Source organism: Odocoileus virginianus, chromosome 16 (assembly GCF_023699985.2).
Source record: "Odocoileus virginianus isolate 20LAN1187 ecotype Illinois chromosome 16, Ovbor_1.2, whole genome shotgun sequence".
Taxonomy (NCBI): Eukaryota; Metazoa; Chordata; class Mammalia; order Artiodactyla; family Cervidae; genus Odocoileus; species Odocoileus virginianus.
In genome coordinates, this window is record NC_069689.1 from 17,100,593 (window position 1) to 17,113,788 (window position 13,196).

Sequence of the window (13,196 nt, forward strand, 5' to 3'; positions counted from 1 at the left end):
TTCTGTCCTTTATCTAACCCATCTTTGCACGAAATGTTCCCTTGGTATCTCTAATTTTCTTGAAGATATCTCTAGTCTTTCCCATTCTGTTGTTTTCCTCCATTTCTTTGCACTGATCACTGAAGAAGGCTTTCTCATCTCTCCTGGCTATTCTTTGGAACGCTGCATTCAAATGGGAATATCTTTCCATTTCTCCTTTGCTTTTCACAAAACAAATGTTTTTATCCTAAAAACATCCAACTATCTAAAGACCGGTCCCACCAGAGTCCCTGGAGCACAGAGTGCCTCACTCCACCCTGAACTCCCTCTGGGGTTGTTGAAGGTCAACAGCTACAGCAGCGTGGAGTTCAATCCCCCAAGGGGCGGATGGCAAATGTCCTTGTTGTTCAGTCATTGGCAATGATTTTGTTAATGCCAATTTGTAGTTGACAAGGGGAATCTTCCCAACCCAGGAATCAAACCCGTGTCTCCTGCCTTGCAGGCAGATTCTTTTCCAACTGAACTATGAGTGCACCCATGAAGTTAAAAGATGCTTGCTCCTTGAAAGGAAAGCTTTGACAAAACAAGAGAGCATACTAAAAAGCAGAGACATCACTTTGTTCACAAAGCTCTGCATGGTCAAAGATTGGTATTTCCAGTAGTCATGTACACATGTGAGAATTGAACCATAAAGAAGGCTGAACTGTGAAGAATTGATGCTTTTGAATTGTGGAACTAGAGAAGACTCTTGAGAGTTCCTTGGACTGCAAGGACATCAAAACAGTCAATCCTAAAGGAAATCAACCTTGAATGTTCATTGGAAGGACTGACGCTGAAATTCCAAATACTTTGGCCACCTGATTCAAAGAGCCAGCTTATTGGAAAAGGCCCTGATGCTGGGAAAGAATGAGGGCAGGAGGAGAAGTGAACAGCAGAGGATGAGATGGTGGGATGGCATCATTGACTCAAGGCACACGAGTTTGAGCAAATTCAAGGAAATAGTGCAGGACAGAGGAGGCTGGCAAGCTGCAGCCCATGGGGTTGCAATGAGTTGGACATGACCATAAAACAATTTTTGATAGTCTCATCTTATTAGGTTGGGAAACAAACCCTATATATAAGGCAGGGAGAAGATAATATTCTATCTTGGTGGAGGGAAAAAAAAAGTACACTTTGATTGGATAAAAGACTTGGTATCTAATTTCCAAGAATATTTGTACCCAACACCCAATTTAAACCATAGAGAAAAAGAAGGATATACTAAGCAAATAAATTAGACTACATATATATATATATATACACGTATGGCAAAAACATAAATTAATACAATTTTAGTCACAGTAGGGATCCTAGGGAGAAGAAAAAGGAGTAAAAGGAAAACAAAACATCATAAATCTAAATGACAATATAGGGAATACTTGGGAGGAAATATTTTGCAAAATGAGCCAAAGCAATATTTCCCACCCACGTGTGTGATCTTGGCAGTTCTGCCTGGGCCTTTATGACTGTCAACCATTATGCTGGAGGACAAGTGATGCCTGTGATTTCTGAGTTTAGAACAGCACTGTGTGGAAAGCCAAGCCACACGGAAGCAACCCATGTAGGTGTCCTGACCACAGGTCAGCTGGGATCTTTGCTCACAGCCAGCTCAACCACCAGACATGTGTGTGAGGAAGTGTTCAGTCGCTTCAGTGAGCCGTGGTCTGCGAGTAGGCACTGAAGACACCCAGAGTGTCTTACTAAGCCTACTGAGCCCCGTCAGAATGGAATTCCAAAATTGTGAGAGACAATAACAAGAAATGATTGTTGTTTTATAAGATGACATCTGTATACCCTGCAAATTTTTTAATTGAAGGAAAAATATTGATTTTTTTGACAAACAAAATCTTAGACAATTCATTACGAGTAGACCAGCATTACAGAATGTGTTAAAGCAACGCTTAGGACAGAAAGTAAATAGACAAATAAAAATTGGTACAGAGGAATAAAGAGTTCCAAAAATAATAAAAAGTGTTTTTTTTTCCTTTTTGTGAAACTCTTTGATGGGCAATTAACTGTGTGTAGCAAATTATGTTGCAATATATTATGGAATTATAGGAAAAAAACAAGGGCGCATGGGACAGAAGGATGAAAAAAGCAAGAATATTGAGGTCAGGTTTTATACTTTACTTGAAGTGATACAGTATTGTCAGAAGATACATATTGAGGAGTTAAAGATTTATTGTACACTATCAATACACTGAAAAAATACACAAATAAGAAGTATAGGTTTTAATTCAATAGTTGAGTAAAATGAAAACATGAAAACTCCTCAAATAATCCAAAAATACAGCAAGAGAAAATTAAAAAAACAAAATACAGATTGATCAAATATAAGACCAATAGAAAGTTAGAAGATCTATGCCAGTCATATCAATAATACCTTTCTGTGACTAATATTATAGTGATTTCCTCACTCACTCATTCTCTCATTTATTTACCAAATATTCATTGAGTCCGCACTATGTGTGTAATCCCTGTAGTCCTGCTGAGAATTCAGTGGTGTACAAATATCAGGATACCAGCTTTCAAGAAGCTTTAAATACTGTAATGGACACTGATATTAAAGTGTCAATTAAAATACAGTGTAATATATTTCTTTAAAAATAGAGTGGGTCACGGTGATGGTTCACACCATATATAAAACCAATCAAAATGGATCAAAGATCTAAGTGAAGTGATAAACATATAACACTCTTAGAACATCATAGGAGTAAATTTTTGTGGTCTTGGATTTGCGATAAATTCTTAGATCTGATGCCAAAAGCATGGGCAGTAACAACAAAAATAGGCAAATTGGACTGCATCAAACTTAAAATATTTTGTGCATCTCAAGTCAACTATCAAGAGAGTGAAAAGAAAACCTATGGAATGAGAGAAAATATTTGCAAATCATACATCTGATGTAGAAATTGTATTTAGAATATTTAAGGAATATTTACAGCTCAATAATAAAAGACAACCAATCCAATGAAAAAGTGGAAAAAAGACTTTAATAGACATTTTTTCAAAGAAGATACACAAGTGACTACTAAGCACTGAACACATGCTCACTATCATTCATCCTCCGGGAATCAAAACCGCAGTAAGACATTAACTCAAATCTAAGAAGGCTATATTCATAATACTAATAGAAAATCAACAGCATATGTTTCAAGAATAAGGAGAAATTGGACCCCTTGTACATTGCTGGTGAAGAAGTAAAATGGTACAGTTGCTCTGGAATTAGGTTTGGAGGTTCTTCAAAAAGGTAAATGTGGAATGACCTTGCATGCATGCCTGCTAAACTGCTTCACTGTTTCCGACTCTTTGCAACCCCATGGACTGAAACCCACCAGTCTCCCTCTGTCCGTGGGATTCTCCAGGCAAGAATACTGCAGTGGGTTGCCATGCCCTCCTCCTCCAGGAGACTGTCCCAACCCAGGGATCAAACCCAGGTGTCCCACACTGCAGGCAGATTATTTGCCATCTGAGCCACCAGATGAAAAAGGAATGAAATACCGAAACACAGGCAGTGTGGACGAATCTTGAAAGTATCATGCTAAGGGAAAGAAGCCAGTCACCAAAGGTCGCACATTGTATCATTCCCTTTATATAGAATACTGAGATGTTAAATCCAGAGATACAAAAATTTCTATTAGGAGTTACCAGGTCCTGGGGAAAGGTTGTAATGGGCAGTGAGAGCTTAATGGATATGGGGTTTCCTTTGGGGGTGATTAAAACAGTCAGAAACTAAAAGGAAGTGATAGTTGTACAGCATGTAAATGTGCTAATCACCGCTGAGTTTTACATGTTAAAGTGGCTACTTTTGTTCTATAAATTTCCCTTCAATACAGAGAGAGAGAGACTTAGAGGTAAAGTAATTAAATGCCACGCATAGATATTGTCTCTACAATGCATCCTAATTCAGAAGAAAAAAAAATTAAGTTTAGTCACCACATAGAGGAGTAATAACTTGGTATTGGATAATATTAAAGAATTATGTTTATTTTTAAGTGTGATATGCCATTTTAAGTATTTTTAAAAATTCTTACAGTTTGAATAACAGGATGTGTAAGATTTGCTGCAAAACAAACCCAAAAGAGGAAAGGGGCTAGGAGGTAAGGAATAATTATATTGGCGCCATGTTGATAATGACTGAAGCTGCTGATATGTACGTGAGGTTATATCATCCTCTCTGTTTTTCTAATGTCTGAATTTTGCCATGAAAACAAAAAAGTCTTTGAGGGAGAGACTGTGCTTTGTTACCCAATTCATAATGCATCCTCAGCGTGAAGTGGATGCTCCACAGTGAACATTTTGCAAATATTCTATCTGCTGAGCACATATTAACTTTTCTGTTCATGCTGCATTAAAGTGGAGAGTTAAGTTAATTTATATTATTAAACAGATTTATCATTTAAAACTACTCTAGCCATAGTGAAGCAGCCATCATGACATCTGAAATGTCATAAGCCAAGTTCCCATGATGGGTATAGCTTCACAGCAGAGGTGACCCAGAGGACACAGACTCCCTGTGCATGTAGAGCCCCCAGAAGACTCACTGTCACCTCCCCAGAGATGAGCAGGTGGGGACAGGTAGGGTGGATCCTCAGTGCCCAGGGCCCAGGCTGCACCCAGGGACCTGGGCACCTCACTCCTTAGGGAGGGTGCCCAGAGCTCATAGCGGAGCTCTAGGCTTGACTGGGGTTGGTGACTTTTCCCAAAAAGATGATGCTCTGGGTGTCTTTGAGAACTATGGCAATCAGGAAGGGCCTGTCGAAACGCACAACGGTTTTCTGAAAGGCGAAATATACCATGCCGATTCCCGTGGCAGCAGCTCCTTCCGTGCCCTCCTCGTCCACGTCCAGCGCAGCGCTGTGGACCACCTGTGGGGACACCAGAACATTACCCACCAGAGACAGAGTGGGCGGAGGTGAGCAGCCACCTAGGGCCTCGAAGGGGGCTGACATTCACCCCCCTGCCGCTGGCCTGCACTCTGCTGTCCTCCCAACAAACTGCCCACTGTTCGCATAGTTGTGATATGCAGACATGCAAACTGAAGGCAAGGTCTGTGAGTGATGTGCCCAACATCAGAGGCAAAGAACAGGACTCACTCTCCTAACCCAGAGACTGTGCTGCCTTCGAAGACCCCCTAGTGCAGGGGGAGGGGCCAGGTTAAGGCATTTTTCTTACAGGCAACTGTCCACAGTCCCTCCAAGTCGAAGCAACTGATGGGCGAGCACTGCTTTCTGCTTCTGTCTGCCCCAGCTGACGTGTCCCTGAGCCCTCAGCCACCTTGCCGAGGACTGGCTTCTCATCCCTGGACCACCAGGCCCCAGAGCCCCTGTGTCTCCTTCACCAGGTCCTCTGACAGGTGGGGTGCAGGGGAGACTGTGGGGGTGCCCGCCACCCCCCCCAACCATTCACTCTAACTTCTCTGCCTCTAGGACCACAGGACCAGGACACTGGGTGTTCCACTCATGGACTCTTAGTGTATTTTCACCATGATTCTTCATAGACTTTGTTAGTACCTATAACCTCTTACCTGCTCCGCTAGGCACCAAACAGGAACCAAGAACTATATGCTCCCTTTAAAGATGAAAAGATGGGGCATGGAGAAATGTGATCATTCCCCTCTATACGCAGTGAAAGATGGAGCCTGACATGGGCTCCACTGCTGTTTCTACTCTGGGTCCTTCCCAATGACGGGCTTCTGTGTCATTTTATAATTCAGGGAAGGTGGGACCTGATGTCACCATGATTGCATCCCAGCTCTCCTGGGCTTGGGGAGTCCCAGGGAAGGAGACTGAGTCACAGGGAAAGCATTTATTTTACAAATTCCAGATGACCTGCCATCTGCCTGGGCTCCACGTTTTGCGCTCTGATAGGAGGATGAATTGTCCACACTTTACAGACTCACCTGGGAGACTACCAGGTCACTAGTCCCTGTGATTCCCGACAAGTCAGCATCGGTGAATATTTTCTTAATACCCAGCTGGGAGAGGATGTCATTTAGCTCATAGTCACTCTTGATGGAAAATTTTGGCAGGTAGAGTTCATCTATTTTTCTAGGAAATGAGGAAAATAAATTTGAACACCCACTTGAAAAGATGTCTGCCTTTTCCCACCTCACAGCATGGTCTTCCAAGGATTCCTCTTACCATCCCCCTTCTCCCTGGAATAAGGACTCTTTTTCTCAGTTTCTAGACCCCTCGGGCTGAATCTGCTTATTTTGTTACTTATCCATTTCAATCTGCAGGAGTCTAACATGCCAGCAGGCACCAGGGCAGGGGGAGCTTAAGGAGTCTGCAAGGCCCCATGTGGCCTGAGTCCACCGTCGGGGGACCCTGCCCTCGGCCAGCATCCCCTCTCGCCCCTCTGCCCTCCTGCTCTGGCCTCACTCATCCTCAGCCACACCAGGCTTGCTCCTGCCTCAGGCTTTGCCCTGCTTACTCCCTTGGCCAGAAACAACTTTTCCCAACACACCCAGAAGGCTTGGTCTCTGACTGCAACATCACCTAAGGGCCACCCTATTTCTGATCACAAACTACCTCTGGATACAGTTTTCTTCACCCTTTTACTGTGCTTTACTCTCCCCACCTCCCCATTTCTCCCCTCTCAATGTACTGAAGAATTTACATTTCTTTCCAGTCTGTCTCCCACAATTATGGAATGCCATGAGGGCAGAGAATTTAGTGTTTTATTTGCTGACCTACCACAGGGTCTAAGTCCCTGAGGTATAGTATGTCCTCAATTAACCTATTCAACCACTGCTGACTGGATGAATGAATAAATGAGTGAATATAAAGGAAAGAGTGCAAATATTGTCCTCAGAAGCCATCACTCCTGAGCCCTCACCTAATTCTATCTGATCCTTCTGAAGAGGGAAAATTAAAATTTTTCATGATTTCCTGCTCATTCTGCCTCTGTAACTCAGCTTGCTTCTTGCAAAACCTGGATCATGTAGGTCTCGTAGTCTCAGAAAGTGGAGACTATCATTACTAGGAACTGGAGCTTATCTCACTCTTCGTTGTTCAGCTCTTTGCAATTGCCCAGCCCCTGCAAACCTGCTTAATCATGCCTGTCCACGTAAAGGCCAGGCATCCTCCTCCCCGTCTTGACTGCTCTTCCACGGCCATGAAACCCCTTGGATTAAACCAGCCTATTAACAGCTAGTGTTATCCACTGTATTCTGCTATAGTCTGTCTATAAAAACTCTGTAACCCCTTTGCTCAGGGCTCAGAGCTTAGAGGGTTAACTCCTTGGGCCGTCCGGTGTAATAAACCTGAGTTCTCCAACTCTCTGGGTATGGTGCTCGGTTTCTTGAATATTGGTTTCTGCAACACTTCCTCCTTCAAAACGAGGAGTCGTGGGGAGAACATGAGTGCTGGGGTCATGTTGAGTCCTCGTGACTCAGCCCTTCTTAGTGTGAGGCACACTTTCAGCTCCCACCCCCTCAGATGTTATAATTTTACAGAAGGATTCAAGCACTGAGCCAGGCAGGCAGCAAAGGGCAAGGTCATCGGGGACGGACTCTCCCGCCTCTGCCCCCGGACCTGCACATTCCTGAGGCCCTGATGCTGGGGGTCAGGAGTCCAGGAAGAGGGGGAAGGACCGAGAAGGCAGGTGAACCCACAGCTCCGGGTCCAGGGGAGTCACCTGGGGTGCAGTGATTCTCGCCACCTCATCAGCGTCTCCGGGTTCAGCTTGGCTTCCAGGTCCTGCATTTTGCCCTCGTCGGGGAGGATGAGGAGGGCGCTGTCGTTGCTGGTGTATGTGAGCTCCACCAGCGTGCAGCCCAGCTCCTTGTCCCGGAAGTAAGGGGTTTCCAGGCCAAGGGTCATCATGGGCACCTCCACCGTCTTGTTCTCGCTCACGTGGAACTCTGCCTGCTGAGTGTGTTTGGGGTCAAAGCGGGTCTTCCAGTGGGCTGGAGGCGGGGGGACAGGTCAAGAGTCTGTGAGTGCAAGAGCTGAAGTCACTCCCTCCTTGGCCCTGGTCCCTGAGCGGGGAAGACCCTCCCCATGCCAGCAGCCCCCATATCCTGGACCTCTATGTGTGCCTGCTAGGTGTGCACATACACCTGGGCAGGTGGGTAAGTCCAAGGGGACGGGGGTGAGCCCTGCAGGTCAGGATTGGGAAGCAGAATATGAAACAAAGCGGGTTAGTTGTGCTAAAGGCGAAGTCAACAGGAATGTGGAGGACAAGGGAGAGATGGGGATGAGACTGGGCCTGGGGGGATATGGGACCTCCTGGTCCTTCATGGGGACATGTTAGTGACCAGGGGTTGGTCGTTGGCTTTGTAGGGAGGACACACGTCCCCACAGCCTCCTGAGCCTGGCTGGAGCAGGAGCCACACGGGGACCTGGAGGGCAGGGCGGGGTCAGCAGAGGAGGGGGTGGGTGTCCCCCAAGGAAGATGGAGACCTTAGTGCCAGAGGGTCGGCTTCTTGGGGAGAATGGAGCCCTGGGGCTTCATGGAGGATTTATCCACCCTGCTGCCTGTTTGTTTCCAGCCCTGCCTGTGTCCCCGTGGTTAGAGACAGGAGCAGAGGGAAAGCTGGGCTGGTGGGGGTGCCCCTCGGAGGACAGAGCCCTGGGACAGGTCAGGGTGGTAGGAAATGAGAGCACCGAGAAGGAAGGAACAATCACAGTAGATCTGGCCTGGATTATTAACAATTTTCCAGAGAACTGGGAATCTACGCCTTCATTTACAGAGAAAAACACAGATCCAGGAGGGCTCCCCAGGGCTCTGCCAGGAGTCCCCAGTTCAGGGCGCACATGTCCCCTCCAGCTGGTGTCCCTTAGGCACCTGGCCACCCCCTCGCTCAGTGACCATGCTTTGTGTCTTTATTCCGTGTCCCTCTCGCACCGCGGGCTCCGCGTGTGAAATCTTTCTGCCTTCACTCTGCCCCTTACGAGTTTCCAGGATCAGGTTTGCAGTGCTGGGTTTCTACCAGTGGGGCTGGGCCCTGGACCAGCTAGAATCTGGAAGAGTCTGTCCCGGGTATTGTCCTTCCCTGAGGCTTCCCTCTGGGGTTGGCATTGCCAATGCTACCCTCATAGCTATAATGGAGCACAACTGAAGTCCCTTGAGTTGGCCAGGCTGCTCAGAGGCTGTCACAGCATGAAGGCGGCCAACAGCGCCGCCTCCACCCGCTGAGACCAGGTCCCCTTAGAGGGAGCTCAGGTCAGACACAGCCCACAGAGTGCGGAGCAGTGGCCTTCCCCGCATGTGTTAAAAGAAGCTGGGGTTCCCGGCCACTCCAGAGTGACCTGAGAGGAAAGCCCCTTCCTACGGGCAGCCTGGCAAGTTTGAAAATATAAAGACTCCCTGTTGCTCAGATGGTAAAGAATCTGCCTGCAATGCATGAGACCTGAGTTCGATCCCTGGGTTGGGAAGATCGCCTGGAGAAGGGAACAGCTATCCACTCCAGTATTCTGACCTAGGGAATTCCCATGGACAGAGGAGCCTGACAGACTACAGTCCACAGGGTTGCAAAGAGTCGACTGAACGACTGTTTCACTGCTGCTCAGACAAAGGGCAGACGGCTGCCCCGCCCTTGTGTGCTGCAGTGGCAGCTGTGATGTAGAAAAACCCCCAAATAGACAAAGACTATGATGGGGACAGGGTCTTAGTGCCCAAGCTGTCCTCACTGATGACAGCTCCCTCTGTAATGCCCAGCAACAGTTGGCTGAGCTGAAATAGAAATAGCCCTGAAGACACAAAACTAAAGGTGCATTTCCTTCCGACTCAACAGGGCACCCACCTTTAAAGTAGATGTAGTTCACTAGGACCAACACTGTGTTTGGAGAAAGGAACTTGAACAGCTCCTCAATTTTCCCCTGGGTTTTATTCTTCACATAGCCGTTTATTAGACTCTTGGCAGCTTCAGGATCCCTGAAATTGGTCGAGAAGGCCTGGGAGGCATACAGCACCTGGGCATCTTCCCTGAACTTGTCCAGCAGCTCCAGCTCCTCCTGCACAAACATGGCATTGCCCACGCTCAGCTGCAGCTGGTTGCTGGGTTTATTGAGTGTCTGCAGGAGGTGCTGGAAGCCCTGGTGGATCTCTTTCTCCTGGATCTCCGTGAGGTTGAACTTGAGTCCTTCCAGGATCTCTGTCAGGGTGGAACCACGGGCCCCCAGAGACAGGAAGGCCAAGGCTATGGAGATGCTCAGTGGGGAGAAGATGACATTCTTACTGGGGTTCTCCAAAGCCAACTTCTTGTAGAGGCTGAAGGCAAAGTCGGTGTTGCTGGAGGCTAATGTGTGGTCATCCACTCTTCTGCGTTGGTCCTTCACCATCACATTCTCCGGGAGGCAGTGGACACTGCAGATCCCAGCCAGCAGGAGCCCCAGAGCCAGAAAGGGAGACATTCTCTCTGCCCTCATGTCTGAAAAGCAAAGCTCCTTTAAGTCTCTGCGTGTTAGATGATGCCCCAACCCCCACCTACTGTCCCTCGTGGTCTCTCTCTCTCGGACCTGCTGCTCTGTGACCTCCCAGGGGTAGGCACCTTCCTGGGCTCCCAACACCCTTGAGGAGGCTCTGGGCTCCCGCTCACCTTTGACCAAGTGCTGTGATTGGTACCAATTTCCCCAGTAGAGAGACTGGGCACAGAGGGAAAGAGCCATTTCCAAGGTCTCACGGCAAGCCGTGGAGGAGTGAGGGGGAGGAGCCTGGGGTGCCTGGCTCCAGGGTGGGGAAGCTGGTGATGGGTGTGAGGTGCTGGCCAGTGAGAACCCATCTCCCTCCTGGGAGCAGACACCGTCAGAGGGGCCTAGGAAGCCGGGCTCCTTTCCCACCGTGCCCCTCTCTGTTCCCCCAGGAAGGAGCCCTGCACTCATCAGAGGACACAGCACCTCTCCCTGCCTCTGAGGACAAGGGTGTGACCTCAGGGAGGCTCTCCCGTCGAGGTGCCTGCTCACAGTGAGGGTTCAGGAGAGAGGCCGCGCAGGCAGCGGGCGCTGTGCCAGAGCCTGGCTACCCTGAGCAGGGCTGGTGCAAAGAAGAAGGAGGGCAGAGCGTTCTGCCCACTGCTGCCAGGTGGACACGTGGAGGGTGTTTCCAAGAAGAGCCTGGAAAGGCCTCCCAGTGGGGAGAAGCAGGTGAGCTCAGAGTCTCAGACCTGGTCGAGGATTTCGTTTGGACCACTTGTGAGTGCTGTGTGGTGACGAGCAGTGACTGAACCTCTCTGATCCTCAGTTCCCACCTCCGTCCAACATGTGGAACGGCTCAGGTGACATACAGGATGAAGGTGCTGGGCTCCTAAGAGGAGTTCCAGACGTGTCACCCCCTCCACTTTTCTAGGACTTGTTCTAGGCTTGTTCTAGGACTCAACAAGTCAGACTGTGATTCCCAGGGGACAGAGGACCAAGCTACTGCCCAGAAGCCTCAAGAGAAACTGAGGTCAAAGCTGGAGACCTCAGCAAAGAGGGCTGTTTTCCTGCAGCCTCTGTCCCTCATCTCAGAAGAGAGAGGGCTACTGGTGTGGTGAGTGGGGAAGGGGAGAGAGACAAGAGGCAGAGAAGGGCTGGAGACGGGAGGGGAGAGGAGGAGGGCATGTAGGGCAAGAAGCTGAGCTGAGTCTTGTCCAGAGACAGGGAAAAGACCTCACCCAAGCCTCTGGAGAGAGGCGATCAATTGCCTAAATAGTTTACTCAGGAGTGATAAAATGGTTTTTTTCCAAACAAGTTAACCGTTTACTCCCAAAACTTATTCCTGGAGGAATAGTGCTTTTTCATCTGTTCTGGTTGGAGGGTTGCCTCTACCTCTGAGAAGCCTGTCTTTCCAATGCCAAACAGATGCAGCTGACAGTTGGCTTGGCCGAGGGTCCTGGCAGGACAGTGAAGTGCAGGAAATGCCCCTGGAGACCCCTCTGCCCAGAGGGACCCGGTGCACTAATTCCGTCCCCAGGGCTCTCTGAGAGCAGCGCCCTGTGCCAGGCAAGAAGACACACCCCAGGGCCCTCGGGGAACCTCTGACCTGATGGTGGATGAACAGCTGGATGGAACACAGCTGGCTTGAATCACAACCCCAGATGCAAAAGCAGAAATGCCCCCAAAAGCCCTGGTGGCACATCCCTCCTTTTGCAGGATGAACACTGAGACCAGAGGGAGGAGTGGTCTTCAGAGGGCTCAGAACCCTCCCAGGATCAGACACACATCCCTCCGCCTCCCTCCTGCCTCAGGTTCTACCAACCCCTGACCAAGGCCAGAACCACCCTGCGAAAGGGGTCCTTTGGCTCCCAGTGTGGGAGCATCACGGATTACCTGCCTGTGAGAGCGGGATGTGGACAGTGGATCCAGAGCCTGCCCAGATAATGGAGTTTCGTGACTTTGTTTGTCTATTTATCCTGCAAAGACCTCTTCTCTGGCTTGCGAAATGTAGGAGGGAACAAAACCTCAGACTGGAAATGAGCAGGTGAACATTTCTGGTAAGAGGATTCATTACACTATGCAAACAATCTAGTTAGGTAAATAGGTTTTTTTTTTTCCCCTTAAAAAATAGCCAGTAAATAAACCCACACAAAAATCTTTCCCATGTTAGACTTTTGTTCTGTTTATGAAATACTCACTGGGGAGCATGTGACAACTCAGAAAACATCAAATAGATCTTTGAAAACCACTTGAAATTATTGTTCTCTTTAAAGAGTATTGACTCTGTCTTATTAGTGTTTTATTCCCGGTCTGATATCCTCTTTAAGGATCATGGAGAAACCCCGAAAATGTAGAGAAGGGCTTGTAAAATATTTTCCAGAACACTATTGGCCAGGGAAATCCCGAGTTAACATTGTGTTGTGATTCTTCATTAGTCACTTTTCTTTGAAGTGTGTGTGTGAGTGTGCAATACACTATTTGTTTACAGCTTGATTTGTAAGTTGAAGCACTCCTCCCCCATTCCCACAGAAGTGGTGTGAGCCTGAGGTTACCGAAGAGTGTCAGGAATACAAGTGTCTGGGGCCTGCGGTCTCCAGCACCATCTGTTTGGGGGACCTGTTGTGACTTGGACATCGCCCTGGGGGACCTGTTGTGACTTGGACATCGCCCTGCTGTCCTTCACTGTTGGTTCACTCTAAGAGCTGATTGTCCTCCCTTCTTGCCCTTGAGGTCTCCTTAGCTGTCTCAGTGAGATAATTTCAGGTATTTTCTGTGCTCCTGGGAAAAACCTGTCCCTTTATCCATCATAGTCACATC

The 13,196-nt window shown here is 48.1% G+C and overlaps 1 protein-coding gene and 1 long non-coding RNA gene across 3 annotated transcripts; one reads left to right on the forward strand and one right to left on the reverse strand.

Annotated features, from left to right (window-relative positions):
- Positions 1-2,989: 2,989 nt before the first annotated feature.
- LOC110140622 (serpin A3-5) lies at positions 2,990-12,384 on the reverse strand. Of its 2 annotated transcripts, none has more exons than XM_020899152.2 (5): positions 12,277-12,384; positions 9,770-10,396; positions 7,660-7,930; positions 5,921-6,068; positions 2,990-4,886 (listed from the first exon to the last, which is right to left on the reverse strand). In XM_020899152.2, exons 2-5 carry the CDS (start codon positions 10,392-10,394, stop codon positions 4,692-4,694), a joined length of 1,239 nt encoding a protein of 412 aa, XP_020754811.2. In that variant the 5' UTR covers positions 10,395-10,396; positions 12,277-12,384; the 3' UTR covers positions 2,990-4,691. The 2 variants fall into 2 exon arrangements, with proteins under 2 accessions (XP_020754811.2, XP_020754810.2); XM_020899151.2 differs by having other exon boundaries at positions 12,273-12,382.
- Positions 7,512-12,479, forward strand: LOC139038698 (uncharacterized). Its single transcript, XR_011491772.1, has 3 exons — positions 7,512-8,095; positions 10,829-11,108; positions 11,805-12,479. It is a non-coding gene; the product is annotated as an uncharacterized lncRNA (long non-coding RNA).
- The last annotated feature ends 717 nt before the right edge of the window (positions 12,480-13,196 follow it).

Bases quoted from the DNA above. Each gene is read 5' to 3' on its own strand.
- LOC110140622 (XM_020899152.2), bottom strand. From the start codon at position 10,394: ATGAGGGCAGAGAGAATGTCTCCCTTTCTGGCTCTGGGGCTCCTGCTG. The intron at 7,931-9,769 runs GTGGGTGCCCTG...CCCCGCCTCCAG, and splicing joins GAACTACATCTACTTTAAAG to CCCACTGGAAGACCCGCTTT. The intron at 6,069-7,659 runs GTGACTCCCCTG...CTCATTTCCTAG, and splicing joins CGAGAATCACTGCACCCCAG to AAAAATAGATGAACTCTACC.